Source organism: Pan troglodytes, chromosome 1 (assembly GCF_028858775.2).
Source record: "Pan troglodytes isolate AG18354 chromosome 1, NHGRI_mPanTro3-v2.0_pri, whole genome shotgun sequence".
Classification (NCBI taxonomy): domain Eukaryota; kingdom Metazoa; phylum Chordata; class Mammalia; order Primates; family Hominidae; genus Pan; species Pan troglodytes.
The window spans coordinates 198,595,304-198,614,281 of NC_072398.2; the positions used below are offsets into that span (position 1 = coordinate 198,595,304).

The 18,978-nt window shown below is 51.1% G+C and overlaps 3 protein-coding genes across 12 annotated transcripts in view; 2 read left to right on the forward strand and 1 right to left on the reverse strand.

Moving 5' to 3' along the window:
* The window catches only part of BSDC1 (BSD domain containing 1), a 29,686-nt gene extending 14,698 nt beyond the window's left edge, over positions 1-14,988 (forward strand). For 3 of the 10 annotated variants that reach the window (XM_063813280.1, XM_063813273.1, XM_016951065.4), the window contains exons 6-11: positions 1,273-1,388; positions 1,829-1,897; positions 2,064-2,142; positions 3,365-3,844; positions 11,549-11,652; positions 13,439-14,988. In XM_063813280.1, the coding sequence (XP_063669350.1) occupies positions 1,273-1,388; positions 1,829-1,897; positions 2,064-2,142; positions 3,365-3,844; positions 11,549-11,652; positions 13,439-13,471 (881 nt within the window). In that variant the 3' untranslated portion in view covers positions 13,472-14,988. 10 annotated transcript variants of the gene reach the window in all.
* A 791-nt stretch (positions 14,989-15,779) lies between these two features.
* Positions 15,780-17,997, reverse strand: TSSK3 (testis specific serine kinase 3). Its single transcript, XM_054665258.2, has 2 exons — positions 17,307-17,997; positions 15,780-16,497 (listed from the first exon to the last, which is right to left on the reverse strand). The coding sequence occupies exons 1-2, from the start codon at positions 17,449-17,451 to the stop codon at positions 15,836-15,838; spliced, it is 807 nt and encodes a 268-aa protein (XP_054521233.1). The 5' UTR covers positions 17,452-17,997; the 3' UTR covers positions 15,780-15,835.
* LOC134806944 (family with sequence similarity 229 member A) lies at positions 17,935-18,858 on the forward strand. The gene is given in 4 exon segments (XM_063783414.1): positions 17,935-18,086; positions 18,089-18,194; positions 18,276-18,422; positions 18,617-18,858. Coding segments are annotated over 4 exon segments (381 nt in total). The 5' UTR covers positions 17,935-18,061; the 3' UTR covers positions 18,720-18,858.
* The last annotated feature ends 120 nt before the right edge of the window (positions 18,859-18,978 follow it).

Below are 18,978 nucleotides of genomic sequence, written 5' to 3' on the forward strand. Positions count from 1 at the left end.
ACCTCTCTTTAGTCACAAAGGCCTTTAAAAATCTATTGAAAATGACAAGCCCGCTCTCCACCAAACTTTTTGTGCAATATGAGAATTCTTTGACCCTTTGAAGCCCATCTTGGACTCCAGCTTAAAAAGCCCTCCCATAGAGAGCCAATGAAAGGTTTTGAGGCCTGGGGTGATCAGAGTTTGCATTTTGTAAAGCAGCCCTTGGGGCAGCATTGTGAAGAATGAAATAGAGAGAAAGACAGAAGACAGGAAGACCAGTTAGGAGGCTAGGTAGGAATCCCGTGTCAGAGGTAAGGCCAGAACCTAGGAAGAGTCAGTTGGCATGAAGAGGACAGTGCACATATAAAAGACACAAGTTAGCCAGGCATGATGGCGTGCCCGTAGCCTCAGCTATTCAGAAGGTTGAGGCAGGAGGATCACTTGGGCCCAGAAGTTCAAGGTTGCAGTGAGCCACGGTTGTGCCACTGCACTCCAGCCTGGTGACAGAGCAAGCCTCTATCTCTCAAAAATAAAAAGGAGGCACTGAGGAAGTGTGATCCAGAGTGATTGGATAAGGGAGGAGATAGGATGGCCCCCAGGTTGGATAACCCTGTCAGATAACCAGATGGGAAGGAAAATGAGCACACGGTGTGTTTGCAGGTGGAAGTATCGGGGGTACCTGGACCTCTGGATGTGGGGCCAAGAGAGTAGCCTGGGCTGCAAAGAGACACAGGAATTATCAGTGGGAGGATGAGGTTGAAACTTGTGGTTTAGTGGCAGTTATTTTGGGAAAAAAAATAAAAAGCCAGAGAGATATGGAAAGGAAAGGAAAACGAGAAGCCCACAGAGACTCAGATGGACCAACCAGAGAAGTGGAGGAAAATAACAAAGGAGTGAGAAACCAGGAGAGACGAGGGCTTCAGGAGAAAGGCAATGGCCACCAAAGTCAGAGATGGTCACACGAGGGAAGACAGAGAAATAGATGTTGGCTTTGGCAGCTGGGGTCATGTGACCTGAGAACAGCTGTTTCAGAGATGAGGAGATTCAGCAGCCAGGTGCCATGGGCTAAAAAGCCAGCAGGGATATGAGAAAATGGAGACTGCAGCCCCTTCTGGAGATCACTCAGGTGCAGCACCCGCCCCTTCACCCTGCCTGACCCCCTACCCTTGGCTAAGTGGCTTTGAATACACAAGCTTTCTTCATTTTCCATGTCCAGCCTTAGATATGTTCTGTAAGCCCAGTGTTCTTTTCCCAGACCAAGGCAACTGACCGTCAGCATCTGTCCCTCTGCAGGGCCCCCAGAATTGTTTGACGCCTGGCTTTCCCAGTTCTGCTTGGAGGAGAAGAAGGGGGAGATCTCAGAGCTCCTTGTAGGCAGCCCCTCCATCCGGGCCCTCTACACCAAGATGGTGAGGGCCCAGCCTGCAGGGCCTCAGCCAGCTCCAGGCTTGAGGTGTTGGGAGGTGGGAGGGACATGTTCAGAGTCACTGCAGAGTCATCTGGCCCGGAGAGCACTGGGAGGCTCCATAGAGCCAGACGAGCCGTGTCCTGAGCCAAGACCCCACATGGGAGAAGCTGGTTTGCCAGGCTTCTGGCAATCAGAGAATGGTGAGAAATGGAAGGGCCAGCAAAGCCTGATGGGAGTTCTTTTCTCCCTCCTTGGCCAACCCGGACTAGGAAGGTGGGTCTGGCTGAAACTTTGGTGGGGGTGGAAGTGCTCTGACTATCACTGCTAAGCCACTTACTGGGTCTGAAATCCAGACTGGCTGGGAATAGACTGATAAGGCTGGGGACACAGACCCCACACAAACACTCCCAAAGTCTCACCTCCATTTTCCCCTCCCTCCAGGTTCCAGCAGCTGTTTCCCATTCAGAATTCTGGCATCGGTATTTCTATAAAGTCCATCAGTTAGAGCAGGTATGCTGGTCTAGCATGGGGAGGTCCCCACTCAACCCTGGGGGAAGCAGGCTGGATTTATTGAGAGAAGAAAGGGATACAGGGTGCCAAGAGTTGTGGGATCAGGAACAGGGTCTAGGAAGAGGGTGCCCTGACTGCCTGTGGCCATCTGCTCCCCCACATTCAGGAGCAGGCCCGGAGGGACGCCCTGAAGCAGCGGGCGGAACAGAGCATCTCTGAAGAGCCCGGCTGGGAGGAGGAGGAAGGTAAGAGGCGTTGAGAGGTGAGGGGCAAGTGACACATCTGTGCGGGACACTCTGGGCTGGGCCATGCTCTCTGAAGCCTGGAGAGACTTGGTGCCCATCAGGGAAGAGTAGGGAGCACATTGTATGTGTGAGGATAGGCGGAGCTAACAAGGGGATATTGAACAAGGCTAGTGGAATTCCGATTTAGCTACAGAAATCACATGTGTCAGTTGGTGTAGATTCCCCTGCCAGCCCATAAACCAGCTGCCGCTTAGTCACTGGGGAGCTTCTTGAAAATCCAGATTCCTTTCCCCACCTTCTAAAGAAGACTGTAAAGATGCGGCCAGACATGTATTTTAAACAAGCTCCCTGGTAATATTAATGCCCAGGCTGGTTTGGGAACCACCGAGTTAGGGAGGGAGCTGAGCATCTTCTACCTGTAGCTCAGCTTAGAACAGCATGTTGAAGCCTTCTGGATGATATGATATTAACGCATTTCTTGTTTACACCATATGTCCAGGCTGCCCTAAGAGCTCTACACAGAGTCCTTACCACAACCCCATTACCCCTCTTAAGGATAAAAGTAAGTTAAGAGTAAGTTAAAAGTTAGGTGGCTTGCCCAATCATACACCTAGGATGTAGCAGAGCCCAACCTGAACCCAAAACTGACTCACTTCTGAGCCTTGGCTTTCTAATCCATAACAGCCCCTTGGACTGCATTGCTGGAAGCCCACCAGGCATTAGGCCCCAGGGCTAAACAGGACTTTGACTAGCAGGGACTGTCTGCAGAAGCGTTGTGATGGCAAAGGGGTGAGCTGAATGACACTATTGAGTCTTTTTTTTTTCGTTTTGAGGCAGTCTCACTCTGTCATCCAGGCTGGAGTGCAGTGGCGCAATCTCCGCCCACTGCAACCACCGCCTCCCGGGTTCAAGCGATTCTCCTGCCTCAGCCTCCCAAGTAGCTGGGATTACAGGCACGTGCCACCACACCCAGCTAATATTTTTTGTATTTTTAGTAGAGATGGGGTTTCACTGTGTTGGCCAGGCTGGTCTCAAAAACTCCTGACCTCAGGTGATCCACCCGCCTCATCCTCCCAAAGTGCTGGGATTACAGGTGTGAGCCACCATGCCCGGCTTGAGTCTTGATCAGAGTACACTTTGGCAGGAACTTGAGAGCTCCAAGGTTGTCTTATGGCTGGCCAGGTTACATTTCCCTCTTGCCCCTCCCTTTCTCTCTCTACAGAGGAGCTCATGGGCATTTCACCCATATCTCCAAAAGAGGCAAAGGTTCCTGTGGCCAAAATTTCTACATTCCCTGAAGGAGAACCTGGCCCCCAGAGCCCCTGTGAAGAGTATCTGGTGACTTCAGTTGAGCCCCCAGCAGAGGTGACTCCATCAGAGAGCAGTGAGAGCGTCTCCCTCGTGACACAGATCGCCAACCCGGCCACTGCACCTGAGGCACGAGTGCTACCCAAGGACCTGTCCCAAAAGCTGCTAGAGGCATCTTTGGAGGAACAGAGCTTGGCTGTGGATGTGGGTGAGACTGGACCCCCACCCCCTATTCACTCCAAGCCCCTAACGCCTGCTGGCCACACCGGCGGCCCAGAGCCCAGGCCTCCAGCCAGAGTAGAGACTCTGAGGGAGGAGGCGCCCACAGACTTACGGGTGTTTGAGCTGAACTCGGACAGTGGGAAGTCTACACCCTCCAACAATGGAAAGAAAGGTAGGTCTGGAGGTCCAAGCCCAGAGGGTTGTGTGGGGTCAGGGCCACCTCCTGAGGCAGATTTGTCTCCTTGTCCCTTGTTAGGATACTATGAGCAGATTTTTTTTCGTTTCTGATAATGATGACAGCTGCTATATATTGACTATTTGCTAACATATTTCATTCTAAGTTGCACATCATCTCTGAAATAAGAATGCATCTTCAATTGTTGGCATCTTAAGAGTCAACAAAACAAGTTTGATGCCAGATCCCATGCTAAATGTGTTATATGGCACCTAATTTCTCAGTATTATTGTCCTCATTTTACAAATGAAAAAAAGTGAGGCCCAAAAATATTAGGTAACTTGCCCAAGTTCACATGGCCAGGAGGCCCAGATTCAGACCCAGGGCTGTCTGACTCCAAGCCCATGCCCTTAACTAGCACACTGTGCCAATTTCTATCTTTTTGGACAATTTAACCTTACCCTGGCTTGGGAATCCCAGTGACATTGATGTTACGGGTCTTCTTCCTGTGTAACCTTAGGAAAGTCATTTAGCTTCCCCAAGCCTTCGTTATTATGAAATATATAAACAAAACTCATACCTACAGTTTAAAGAAGAAATAATGAACACCCATGAATTTACAGCGACCCAGCTTGAGTAATGGAGCTTCAGTTTCTTATCTGTATAATGGAATTTTAGACTGGAGACTCTGAGTTTATGTCAAAGAGCAACCTCTGTAACTGCAGGAATTAAAGGACAAGGAGAGCCTTGGTGTCAGTCAGCCTTTTTGCCACATCCAAAATACCACTTCAGGGACGGCTGATTATCACTAAGAACCCCCCCTCCAGTCCCCCCACCACCTGTACACTTCACACACACATCCTCCTGTCTTTGCTAACACTCAGCACCAGCACAGCCACAAAGCTTGCCCAGCAGGTAAGGCCTGGCCTGCTGGTGTAGTAAGGGACTGGTTTGCCACAGTGGATGGGAAATGGACCCCACCCCACCCCTAACCTATTCCCTGATGGAAACCATAGAGTTTCCAGTCTCCAACCCAGTGTCTCCCTTCTGACTCTGATCAATGAGGTCATCCATTGGGCTCCTACCTGGTTTTTATTGTTTTTTTTTGAGGCGGAGTCTCACTGTCGCCTAGGCTGGAGTGCAGTGGCGCGATCTCGGCTCACTGCAACCTCCGCTTCCCAGGTTCGCGCCATTCTTCTGCCTCAGCCTCCCGAGTAGCTGGGACTACAGGCGCATGCTATCACGCCCGGCTAATTTTTTGTATTTTTAGTAGAGATGGGGTTTCACTGTGTTAGCCAGAATGGTCTCGATCTCCTGACCTTGTGATCTGCCTGCCTCGGCCTCCCAAAGAGCTGTGATTACAGGCATGAGCCACCGTGCCCGGCCTGAGCTCCTACCTGTTCTTTATGAGACACTGAGTGGGAGAGGGGCAGAAGCCGCAGCCTTTGTGAGGAAGCATAAAGCAGGGTGGGCCAGTCTGGTACTGGAGGAGTTCAGAGAAAGAAGGAATCTCTGGACATCTGTGGTGCTTCACTGAGGAGACAAGCCTCGTATAGGAGAGTTGGCGAGTTTGGGGCAGGTGCAGGGGAGTGGTAGTCTAAGCTGAGGAGGCCTACAAAGACCAGCTAGCAAAGGGCATGGGGCATGTTTAAGGGGCGGTGACCTAAACCCACTCTTCTGTATTCTCTCCCAGGAGAAGGAGGTACAAGAAGGGTGAGTGGGTTGACTCAGAAATAGAACTTCAGAATTTAAAACCTTAAGCTGGATTCAGAAGGTTGGCCTTGGGGCCATAAAGCAGCAGAGCATGGATGCTAAGGCTGTGGGTTCTGGAGTTCAGACAGTTCTGGGTTCAAATCCCAACTTTGTTCATAAGTCATGTGACTTCAGAAAGATTACTAATCTTCTCTAAGCCTTTGTTTGCTCCTCCATAAACGGGATAATTGTTTCATGATAGATCCTCAGTCAGAGCAGAATTAAGTAGACCCCTGCTTTGGGGAAATGATAATAGAGGTAACATTCTCTGAGCACTTTCTGTGTGTCTAGATCTGTGCTAAGTACAGATGCATATGCACAGTAATATGCATATTACTCAATCCTTACAAAAGCCCTGTGAGATCTGTGTACTTTTTCTCATATTTCTGGTGGTAGGAACCTGAGATCAGTGACCCACCCAGTAAATATTTCAGTGTGAAATAGTCCTGTAGAAGAGGGAGGAGTAGGTGGTGGGCCTGACAGGTGTAATAGGGTTGCTGGGTGGATGGTCCCAGGGCCCACTGAGGTTGTGATTGTAGGTTTTAAGTGAGACCATCAACATGTTGTATTTTTGTTCAGCCACATTCAGTTGCTCAGGTGCAGGAACAGAGCAGATGGGGAGTTGGATCTAATTAGGTTCAAGTTTAGCCAGGTAAAATCAGTTGATGAAAAGAAGAAAGTCTGCTGGGCACAGTGGCTCACACCTATAATTGCAGTACTTAAGGAAGGCTGAGGCAGGTGGATCGCTTGAGCCCAGGAGTTTAAGACCAGCCCTGGCATTGTGATGAAACCCCATCTCTACAGAAAATACAAAAAATTAGCCAGATGTGGTGGCACGTGCCTGTAGTCCCAGCTACTCGGGAGGCTGAGGTGGGAGGATCACCTGAGTGGGGAGGTTGAGGCTGCAGTAAGTTGAGATTGCTGCACTGCCCTCCAGCCTGGGTAACAGAGCTGAGACCCTGTCTCAAAAAAATAAAAAGGAAAGAAAAGAAAGTATATGCAAGAAGTGATAAGAATGATGCCTCATGGAATCTGAGCTGAGTACGGGAGAGAATGAGGGATAGTGAAACAGTTGGAGGGTTACAAATTATAGGTTTCATTTGGAATTGGGCTACAAAGGGTGATCAGAAAAAATCAGTAGTGGTTGGAGACTGGATGGAATTGAAATTACAGGAGAGGTAAACATAAGCTCTTAACCACTCTGCTATGCTGCCTCTGCTGCCCTCGGGGCCTGTGAAAGGAGAGGCTGAGGATGTGCTATAGAAGACTCACAAGAAACAACTGTAGTCAGGTGGGAGGAAGCCAGAGTCTTGGACTAGGCTGGAACAGTGGGAACAGAGTAGAAGAAATAAAAGGAAGAATGGGGGCTTGGAGACAAAGTGACTCCTTTTTCCTGTTGGGCCCACGTCCTAGGGTGACATAAGGCTTGGTCTCTGGGTATAGCAGAGTCTCTTGGGGTACCCTAGCCAAAGGGTTTTACTGGTTCCCAGGGTGATCCCTGTCATAGCAGAGCTGCTTTCCACCTATGTTTTGTCACAGCATTCGTCTGTTCTGAGAGACTGGACTTCTTTCTGCAGAGGAGGGGAGGAGAGATTGGGGCAGGCCTGTGGCCTGGAAGGAGCCTGGAGGTTAAGACCTCACTTCATGACTGTGTGACCTAAGAGCAGTTTTACCTCTATTTCTTAACTGGGGAAGCAGAGAGCCGATTAAACAGGATAAAATGAGCTGTGAGTGACAGCACTACAAAGTTAGCAATCACCTGAAAACTTCCATTTTCAAAACCAAACCAGTAGAACTCCATTCTGAAGTCTTAAATTGTAGCATAGGCCACCTCTCTGCCACATGCACATTGTAATGGAGATCTTAGTGCTCTCCTTGTGTGACAGGGTAGGATGGTGGAAGGAGGCAGATGGCAGAGAGAGCCCAGCTTCACAGCTCCCTGCGCCACCTGAAGCCTTCATTTCCTCATCCGTATACTGGGACTGTTAATACCCACCCAAGAGCTAGATGTGGAATATTCCAGAAATGTTAGTGGATACTCTGTTCTCTACCCCTGAAAGGGTCTGCCATAGCATTTAAGCCTGAAGAGACGGTTTCAAGTCCCTAGAGGGCAACCTGAGGTTAGGGAAAGCTGTCATGGCCACAACCAAAGCCCTGAAGTGAGGAAGCAGCGAAGAGTCTGGCTAACCCACAGGAAGCCTGTGGTGACAGCCAGATGAATGTCACCTAAGTGTCCTGAAGGCACAGAGGGATGTAGGTGCAGAGTCAGAAGAACTGGGTCTTGGCTGCCCTGACTTCCTGAGGTACCGTGTACAGAATGACATAACTCTGAGACAAGGCCCTTAGAAGAAAGGCAGCACCATTCATTACATAGCCATGTGTATATATGTAATAGGCACTTTACATTCATACCTCTAATTCTAACACCATTGTTTCTCAATCGGCAGGGCCAGGTCTACACAGAACACACAGGTACCTGCTTATAATGCAGCCTTCCCAGCCACCAGCTAAACCTGCTGAGTCTTAGTTGGGACTGGGGGTGGGCAGGGTAGGAGTCTGTATTTTAATACGCTTCTCCAGTGGTTCTTTGCAGAGGTTGCTTTTATCCATATTTTATAAATAGACTGAAGCCAACAATAATTTGCCCAAGACTACACAGTAAAGGAGTAGGTATTCAACCCAGGTCTGCCTGGCCCCAGAGACCATGCTCTGGCTAGAAGAGAGGATGATGCAGGATACCATAGAAGGAATGTGGGAGCGGGGCTGAGGGGTAGGTCTCAGTGCGGAGGCATCTGGTGAGGAGTAGGTCGGAGAAGAAGAAACGGAGATGTTTACTGGTCATGCCGTTGGAGGATCAGGGACCCACTCTTTTTAAAGGTACTGAAAAAAAAAGACTACAGGCTGGGTGCGGTGGCTCACGCTTGTAATCTCAGCACTTTGGGAAGCCGAGGCGGGCAGATCACGAGGTCAGGAGATCGAGACCATCCTGGCTAACATGGTGAAACCCCATCTCTACTAAAAATATAAAAAATTAGCCGGGCGTGGTGGCGGGTGCCTGTAGTCCCAGCTACTCGGGAGGCTGAGGCGGGAGAATGGTGTGAACCCAGGAGGCAGAGCTTGCAGTGAGCCGAGATTGTGCCACTGCACTCCAGCCTGGGCGAGAGTGAGACTCCATCTCAAATTAAAAAAAAAAAAAAAAAAAAAAAAAAGATTACAAAGTAGTATGTGTTCATTTTAGGAAAAAAATTAAGGAAAATCACCTCATGAACTCATCACCTAGAGATAACTTTGCTAGTGTATTTGGATATCTTGCTCATCTCTTCTGCATGTGTGCATGCATCTATGGGCACATTTTAAAGCTGGAATCATACTGTACATGCTTTATTGAAAGGAACTATTTGTGTAGTTTACTTCTTAGTAATAACTTTTATATATATCTTTTTAATATTACCTGTAAGAAGTCATAGCCAAATATGAATGTTTAGAGCAATGATCATCAAATAGTACAGACAGGCATCAGAATCATCTAGAGCAGAGGGTGGTAAGCTTTTTCTGTATAGGACCAGACCATAAATATTTTAGGCTTTTTGGGCCATGCAGTCGAAATCACTCATCTCCGCTCTTGCAGCATGAAAGCAGCCATAGACAGTATGTAAACAAATGATGTGACATGGCTAGAATTTTTTTTTTTTTTTTTTTTTTTTGAGACGGAGTCTCGCTCTATCACCCAGGCTGGAGTGCAATGGCGGGATCTTGGCTCACTGCAAGCTCTGCCTCCCGGGTTCAAGCGATTCTTCTGCCTCAGCCTCCCGAGTAGCTGGGACTAACAGGCGCTCGCCACCACCCCCAGCTAATTTTTTGTATTTTTAGTAGAGACGGGGTTTCACCACATTAGCCAGGATGGTCTCGATCTTCTGACCTCATGATCTGCCTGTCTCGGCCTCCCAAAGTGCTGGGATTACAAGCGTGAGCCACCACGCCCGGCGACATGGCTACATTTGATCCCTGGGCCATAGTTTGCCAACCCCTGGTTTACAGAAAGGGTCTGTGACTATTGAGTGCCAACTATGTGTTCTAAAAACTTGAAATACATAAGAGAACAAAACAAAAGATCCCGGCACTCACAGGGCTTATATTCTAACTCCTCTATTAATATACAATAAACATATTAAGTCTGATTATGTAATATGTTAGAAAGTGATCACTACAATGGGAAAAAGAACAATCCAGAGCCAGGCGCGGTGGCTCACACCTATAATCCCAGTACCTTGGGAGGTCAAAGCAGGCGGATCACCTAAGGTCAGGAGTTTGAGACCAGCCTGGCCAACATAGTGAAACCCCATTTCTACTAAAAATACAAAAATTAGCCAGGCATGGTGGCATGCCCCTGTAATCTCAGCTACTCAGGAGGCTGAGGCAGGAGAATCACTTGAACCTGCGAGGCAGAGGTTGCAGTGAGCTAGGATCGCGCCACTGCACTCCAGCCTGGGCAACAGAGCAAGACTCTGTCTCAAAAAATATATAAGTAAAAATACAAAAATTAGCTGGATGTGGTGGCAGGTGCCTGTAATCCCAGCTACTCAGGAGGCTGAGGCAAGAGAATCCAGGAGGCGGAGGTTGCAGGGAGCTGAGATTGTGCCACTGCACTCCAGCCTGGGTGACAGAGCGAGACTCTGTCTCAGAAAAAAAAGAACAACTAGAGCAGAGTGAGGGTGATGATGGGTTGCTCTTTAAACTAGGATGGTCAGTGTAGGCCACATCTAGAAGGTACGATTTGGGCAATGGCATGAAGGAGGTGAAAAGTTGGTCTTGTAGATATCTGAGGATACGAGTTCCAGGTGCAGGGAACAGCCCATGCAAAAGCCCTAAGTTCGGAATGCGCCTGGTATGTTTCTGGAGGAACAAGATTAGTGTGGGCAGAATGGAGTGAGGAAGAAGAGGTCTACTGTTTGGGGGTTCGAGGGGAGGTTTTTGTTTTCTTTAGAGACAGGGTTTTGCACTGTCTACAGGCTGGACTGCAGTGGCATGATCATAGCTCACTGCAGCCTTGAACTCCTGGGCTCAAGTGATCACCACACCTCAGCCTCCTGAGTAGCTGGGACTCCTTAGGTGTGTACTACCATGCCTGGCTAATTTTTAAATTTTTTTCTAGAGACAAGGTCTCAGTTCACTGTTGATTTCCTCTGGAAGATTTCTGTGACTCTCTTGGAGCCTCTGGGCCAAAGTGCTTCTCCACTCTTTAGTAACCTGCCTTTTCCGAGGTAATAGTTTAAGGCTGTTTGGCATGGATGTGAAGTTCTTCTCCAGCCTAACCTCTAACAGCCTACAGTGTTCCACCATGTAACTCACTGTTTACTTGTCTAATTCCCTGTCAGTGGGCTTTCAGATTGTTTCTAGGTTTCCATCACTATGACAGCACTGCAGTGAACACTCTTTGCTAAATTTCTGACTGAATCCAAGATTTTTCCTTAGAATAGATTCTTAAAAGTGGGGGCCAGGTGCGGTGGCTCACACCTATAATCCCAGCACCTTGGGAGGCCGAGGTGGCCAGATCATTGAGGTCAGGAGTTTGAAACCAGCTTGGCCAACGTGGTGAAACCCCGTCTCTACTAAAAATATAAAAATTAGCCAGGTGTGTGGGGCGTGCGCCTGTAGTCCCAGCTACTTGGGAGGCTGATGCAGGAGAATCGCTTGAACCTGGGAAGCAGAGGTTGCAGTGGGCCAGGATCACACCACTGCACTCCAGCCTGGGTGACAGCAAGACTCCATCTAAGAAAACAAACAAACAAAAAAAACAAAGTAGGATTGGTGCACCAGAGTGAACACAAAATGTAAAGACTTGTGTATTTGTGAGACCCTTTTGAAGCATGCTATCTCCCCAGCTACACCCTCTTCAGGTGCCCCTTCCCTGCCTCCTCCTGCTTTTCACACTGTGGCTCGTGGTTCCAGGCTCAAGCACGGACATCAGTGAGGACTGGGAGAAAGACTTTGACTTGGACATGACTGAAGAGGAGGTGCAGATGGCACTTTCCAAAGTGGATGCCTCCGGGGAGGTGAGTGGGCCTGGTGGGTCAGAGGGAAGCGAGCCTAATGGTCCTGGGTGTGAGAGCTCTCCCCAGCCAGCCCAGCTGTCCCCTCAGGAGGGTCCCTGCTCCTGTCCGAGGTGACAGGTGGTGGGAAAGGAGCTGGAGCTTCCTGCTCAGACCCACAACAGTGGTCATCAGCAGGCTGCACTTTCCCTCAGTTCCAGGGTGGATAGAGGGTCGAGTTCTTGACCTTAGCTCTGTATCAAAATTGCCTGAGAAACTGCTTAAGAAAACAGATGTCATGCTGAGCGCGGTGGCTCACACCTGTAATCCCAACACTTTGGGAGGCCAAGGTGGGAGGATTGCTTGAGGCAAGGAGTTCAAGACCAGCCTGGCCAATATAGTGAGACCCCATTTCTATTTTTGAAAAAAAAAAAGAAAAGAAAAAGAAAACAGACATCAAACCCTGCCTGACCTTCTGAGTTGTGGTCCTCAGGTATGAGGCCTGAGTATATACTTGGCCTTGGAGACAAAAGACCAGTGTGATCAAGGGCAAGTTACTTAACCTGAGCCCCTGGTTCCTCATCTAAAACATGGAATTGATCATTATAAGACCTGGCTTATAAGCTGTAATGAGGTGATCCATGTAGACACCTTAGGGCTATTGCCTGAGACATGGTGACCAGCACTCAGGAGACATCAGTGATAAACCCCACAAAACCCATTCCAGTTATTAAGCTCAAAGAGGCCTTAGTACTGTTATTCTTCACTACCTCTCAGAATCAAAAGTGGCTCATTTAGATTGAGAGGCTGGAACAGTCCAAAGCTCTCCCAGCTAATAAGTGACAGGACTGAGGCTGCAACCCAGACATCTGATTCATGTCAGCGTTAGTTCCACTGTCACATAAGAACCACATGAGTCCTTCCATCATGTAACTCATGAGCCAGTTAGAAAGAGGTGGACAGATTAGAGAGACATGTGAAGGGCCTCCTTTTTCATGATGGGAAACTGAAGCCTTGGGGGAGTATTTTACCTACTCAGGAGTATTTTGCACTTGTGACTACCTCACTATACCCAGGACAGAGAAAGCCCATAGTGCCCTGTCAGGCCACAGGGGCTTGCTGGCTTTTTGTGTCTTTGCAGCCCCCTTTAAAACCTGACGTGCAGTACACGTGAGCATTCTAGAACCTGCTATACCAGGGCTTAGCCGACAGCAGGCCAAGAGTAGGAATAAAGCAAGAAAAGGTTCCGTGGGGAGACTTGAGCTGGGAATTAGGGTGTTGGTGCCCCTAGTGAAGACCTAGTGGGCATCTGTAGGCCACTGCCACCTCTGCTTTTGGCCACAGTGCCACTCAGGCAGTGGCCTCCATTCACCCAAAGACTAAGTAACTTGCCCTTGATTACACTGGTCTTTTGTGTCCAGGGCCAAGTATCTGCTCAGGCCTCCTGAGTTCTCTGCTTCTCAGAGCCATGGCATTATCTGCTCAGCAGGAGGCAAGTTCTTCTTAAAGGACTGAGGCTGACTTGGTTCATGTAGGCAGCCATCACCTTGTGGTGTCTGGTGTTGGTTGGGGGAAGTGTTTCCTTTAGGTCTGAGGTAATCAGAGCAGCAGGCCCACCCCTCAGGCAGAGGGCAGCTCTGCCCCTCAGACACATTCCTTAAGACTAGGGGTTCACTCTCAGTGGGACCTCAGAGTATGGCCTAGGGTAGGGGATGGGAGGTGGCTCTGCTCAGCAAGGGGAGGTTAGGTCTGGGCCTGACTCAGGAGTAACTATGTGTTTGTGATTTCCATTACCCCCTCCCATTTGCAGCTGGAAGATGTAGAGTGGGAGGACTGGGAGTGAGGGAGCCAGAGGGAGCAGCTCCCCCACCCATGGCATCTCTCGCCTCCCTCGCTCGTCTCAGCCCAGCCCTGGAAGACTGAGAATGTTCCCCCAAATCTCCTCTGCCAACCAGAGCTCTGGGCACAGATTCTGGTGGCTCCCTGCTGGCCCTCTTGGGCCTCTGCTCACGCCTGGGAAGGGGCTCTCTAAATCCCGGCCAGAAACTCTGACTTGTGCCAACAATAGGATGACCCAAGGGAGAGGAAACCTATCCTCCTCACCAGAAGAGCCTGTGTTTTTCTGCTGAACACCCACTGTTCCTGAGGACTCCTGCTGGGAAGTCCCAAGGGATAGTTCTAGCCCTTCTGCCTGTGTAGACAGAAGCTAAACCACCAGTTTCTCGGAGGAACCTGAGACAACATACTCTGTCCATACATAAGCAGGCAGGGAGGGCCATGCCACCTACCCTTGGCTAAACAGGGACAGCGAACACATTTTGGTTCCTATCCCAGTGGGTAAGAGGCACTTATCGCTGGGAAATTTGCCTCTCTTGGGAATCTCCCCCTCCCAGGCATTTTCCATTCCTGGAAAGGCTCCTTTGGGGTTCAGAATCCAGAGACCAAACCCTGACCCACCTCCTTCCTTTCCTCCAGCCCACGCTGGTCTGTCCCCATGCCTTCCCAGGGCTGCTTCATGTCAGATGCACCCAAGTCCTTAGCCCAACTGTGCCACCTGCAGGAGTTCGCTCTTGCGTTTCTTCCCCTCCCCAAGAAGGGAGGGGGCCACTTCAGGCCCTTCTGTGTGTTGCCTGGCAGGATACCTTGTCCAACCAGCTACCCACCTCAACTCCCCTGTAGCTTAGGACACAAAACAGCTACCAGCGGTACAGAGCGGTGATCAAAGCCGAGTACTTACAACTCTGGTAAGCCTAGCTTCTCCGCCTCAGCCCTTCTGCTTCTAGAAGGGCTATCCTGGGGGTGAACTTGAAACTCTCATCAGGCTTCTGCAAAAGCTCTTCTTCCTGAAGACAGAACCAGCCTTTGTGCTCTCACCCTCCACTCTGGTAAAGCTGCACCTCTGGGGGAATGAGGGGCTGCAGGAATCTCTGGAGAGCCTGGTGCTTCACGATGCTGCTCTGGTGATTCTTGTACCTAATCTGGTGTGCTCACCAATGAGTGAAAGGGATCGTGGGTCAGGGACACCAAGAGAGTGAGGTCACTTCCACTTCAAACCTTCAGTGAGGGGGTGGGATGGAGAGAATGCTGAATCTTTTTTTTGACGGGATGGGGTTTTTCTCTTTGTAATTATTTCTTTAGTTTAATTAACCTTTTGGTTGTTTGTGCAATATTATATATTTTAAATTATAATGCATCTCCCCAGAGTATTTTGTAGCTGGGAAAAGAAAAAAGGAAAAAAAGAAAAAAAGATTCTAACAGCTGTTAGTTTTATAATTAAAAAAGAAAGAAAAAAGAACTTTGTCCTGAACCTTTTACAGACTTGCCGTTAACAGCATTAAAGTGATTCACCCAAAGCTGAAAGGTGTCTGGGGGTCTGTTTTTGTCCCCTTGGCAGCCGCACTGGGCCAGGGCAGGACTGGCTTCCCACTTGGAGCCAGAGACAGGGTAGGGGGATAGCCTAGGTCCAGAGGACGTACCTTGTCCTCATCCCAGATTCAGCTTTGCCTTTGGGATGAGAAAGGGTCAGGGCTCCCAACAGGCCTCTCACTGGGACAAGGAGTCGGGAGGCCATCTCTGCACTCCCAATGCCTCTGCTTTCCTTTGGAAAGGAAGTTGCAACAAGAATGGCTTCAGTTGCTCTTGGTCATTTTTCTCCTCTCTTCCCCCTGTTTGTATATGATTCTTGGGTCTATTTTAATTAACTTTAGTATGAAAATCACTTGTCAGGCCAGGCGCAGTGGCTCATGCCTGTAATCCCAACATTTTGGGAGGCCAAGGTGGGTGGATCACTTAAGGTCAGGAGTTCCAGACCAGCCTGGCCAACATGGTGAAACCCCATCTCTACTAAAAATAGCAGAAATAGCCAGGCGTGGTGGGAGGTGCCTGTAATCCCAGCTACTGGGGAGGCTGAGGCAGGAGAATCGCTTGAACCTGGGAAGCAGAGTTGCAGTGAGCTGGAATCGTGCCACTGCATTCCAGCCTGGGCGACAGAGCAAGACTCTTAAAAAAAAAAAGGAAATCTGAATGAGGCCCTTTGATTCCATGAAGATCTCTAAAAGGAAAGAGTAGTCGTAAGGCTGGGGTAGATGTAGGTAAGTTTTAGGATAAGTAAACTTAAAGCATAAAATATATATCACCATTTTAGAAGCGGGTTTTTGGGTTTGCTTTCTCCCCCTACTTTATTGGAGAGCACTTGCCATTGCTTTTATCAAGTGCTTGCTAGCCATGGATGCCAACTAACTTCTTCAATTGAAGGCCGGAGGATCATATCGGGTTCCAGGAGCCTCTTGAGCAGGTCCTGGCAATCGGCCGAGATGCTCAGATGAGTGGGGAAGGACACCCCCTTCTGCTGCTGCCACAGCATCTTGGGGATGTCTGTGTCGTCAAAAGGTAGGCTGGCACAGAGCATGACATACAGGACCACACCCATGCTCCAGACATCACCTTTTTTGCTATCGTGGGGAATGCCCTGCAGCACCTCGGGGGCAGCATAGGCTGTACTGCCGCAGAAGGTCTGGCTCAGCTCCCGGTGTGACTTGGGCAACACCTTGGCAAAGCCAAAGTCAGTCAGCTTCAGGTTGAAGCCCTGCAACAAGGCGTTCTCACATTTGAGGTCCCGGTGGGCCACACCAAAGCCATGGCAGTAGCGGATGGCCTCAACCATCTGACGGAAGAGGGCCTTGGCCCGGCTTTCAGGCAGTGGCCCCCCATTCAGCACGCAGTCAAAGACATCCCCTCCCTCAGCCAGCTCCATTACCAGGCAGATTTTCCCGTCGGCAGACTCCAGCATCTCATACACCTGGATGATGTTCTTGTGGTCCAGGGTACGGACGATTTGGAGCTCCCGAGGGAGGAATCTCTGGATAAACTCTGAGGAAGTAAGGGGAGGAGAGATGGGCTGGCAGATCAGAAAGGCCCACCTCCTCACACCTGTCTCCTGCCTTCCAACTTCTGCCCACCTTGTCTGGGTCTTATTTCTTGGCTTTCTTAATGGTCTTAAATGTGTCTAGCTGCTTGGACATTGCAAAGAATGTTCACTTCTGTTATTTTTGTCATTAGTATATCATTCAAAAGAAGCACTCCCCACCAGCCTTGTGGACTGTTGTGAGCAGTCTGTGAGACTGGATATCAAGGTGCTTTAGGGACTTTTAGAGAAAGCCACAGAATCACAAATTATAAGGCCTGATTTGTCCACAGGGTGAGGGACTTTTAGAGAAAGCCACAGAATCACAAATTATAAGGCCTGATTTGTCCACAGGGTGGTGAGCCAGCTCCTCCCGCCGCTGTCCCCTGACCCCACAATTCTTTCCATGAGCCCTGTCTTCCTTTTTCCCATCTCCACGGGCCTTGGCACCAGCCCCTGTTCTCTACTAGCCCTGGTTGTGGCCTCTGCCAGTCTCTGTTCCCCTGCCGGAAAGGAAAGCCTGGCTCAGGTTTTGCCTCTGAGGATCCTTCACCTCATACCACTTTCATCTTGCATTCTGTGGGGGTGTAATGTTCCTGGACTCCCAGAACCCCTATGTTCCCCACTGACCCACTCCAGAGCTGCCATCGGGCTTGCTTGGTTCCAGGCCAGCGGGAGCAGGGAATGATCGAATGATCTTTCTAACAAACAGGAGGAAGCACCCACCCACCTCAGCCAGCCCTCCCTCCTTCCCTCCAAAGGGGCCCCGGCTCACCTTCTGGCCCTCCCATCTTGTCTATAACTTTAATTGCCACTTTTCTTTGGTGTTTTTTGGAAAATGCTTCTTTGACTTTTGAGTAGGTCCCTTCCCCAATGGTCTTGCCCAGCTGGTACCCATTGGAGAGCAGAAAGTCCTCCATGCTGTCTAGCGCCGCCTTCCTATCACCCTCTCAGCTCATGCTGCCTCTGAGAGGCAGCTCTACTCCACCATCGCCCTTGGCCTGCTCCTTTTCTCCCCAAGGACTTCATCCGCAGCCGCCCCCAGCGTTAGAACATTCTCTGTCTGGACACAGCGGCGGGTGGTGGGGAGGGACAGGGTCAGACATTTTTAAGCTCCGGTGCAATTGTGATGTAGATGCTGTGTGACCCTTGGCCAAAATGGGCAGTGCCCCTACCTGCCTTCACTACCACCACCAAACCCAGCCCGGATTAAGTCACCGCCGAGCCCGCGCCCGCGCCAGGCACTGAGTCGTAGTCCCGCCTGGGAGGGCGCTCCGCCGCGTCTGTGTGGGCCGGGAATGCGCGGCTCCTCGGCGTGGACGCCGCCTCGCGGCGGGTTGCCCTGGCCTGCTGCGCCCCCCTCGGGTGTCCGGGGTCTGCGCGACCCCGTCTCCAGGCGCCATGGCCAGAGCCCTCCAGTCCCCGATTCTGGCCCTCGCTGAGTGCCAGGGGCGGCAGGGGGCACCGTTGGGGGTTCTCCAGTGGGAGGAACGTGCTCTGTGAGGTCAGCGCGCCGCGGCCCGGGTCACAATGCTGCCCTCCTCGACGCCCGGGCCGGGCACGCCACAGAGACCTGCCCGGCTCCGCCTGGACCGGAGCGTTCTCCCGCGGCAAGGGCTCGGGCAGCTGCTTCTAGCCTGGGACCGGTCTCAGCCGCCGGGAGGTGAGCGACGGCCCAGGGGGCGGGCGCGAGGCGGCAGCGCCCGGCGACCCGGGAGAGGCCTGACCGCCACTCCCCGCGCAGAGCGCCCCGGGGCTTGGACATGAGCGCCCAGGAGCCCCCGCAGGGTCGGAGATTCCCCATTGAGGCCGGAGACTCCCGTGGCCTTGCCGCCGCCCCCGAGTCCCAGGACAGCCCAGAGGCGGTAGCGACGGAGCACAACCCGGTCAGGTAAGGCCCGCGCCCCACCCCCGCCTCCGCCCGTCCCGCGGCCCCGCCCTCCGTCCCACTTGGCGCCCCCAGCAGTCAGGACCCCGCATCCACGTCCGGACCCCCGGGGACCCCAGGTGCACTCCCTGGGTTCGCCCCACAGGATGGGCCAAGCCCCTGCCTCAGCGGCCCCTGTCGCGCGCCGCTTTCCCCAGGCCGCTTCGTCGCTGCCCTGGATGCCACTGCCTGACGCTGCTGCACGTACCCATCGACGTCTACCTCGCCATGGGCGGGAGCCCCCGGGCCCGCGCCACGTGAGTGCGCCTGCTCCCTGCGGCTCCGCGGGAGCTGGGCGGGAACGAGGCCCCCCGCGGGCCACCACGCTGAGGTCGCATGCGCCGAGCACGAGACAATGATGCACATTTTAAAATAAAAGAATGATGCACATTTTAATAAAGCACAGCATAAACTGTTCTTTCCACTCCGGGCTGGCAGTGTATGTCTATCCGTCGGGCCCACCAGCTGCTCTGCCCAGTCCAATAACACTTTCCCTTCCGCGGCCTCCTCGTTTGGACCC

Coding starts and splice junctions, on each gene's coding strand:
- TSSK3 (XM_054665258.2), bottom strand. CDS start 17,451: ATGGAGGACTTTCTGCTCTCCAATGGGTACCAGCTGGGCAAGACCATT. Junction 16,498..17,306: donor CAAGATGGGAGGGCCAGAAG/GTGAGCCGGGGC, acceptor TTACTTCCTCAG/AGTTTATCCAGAGATTCCTC.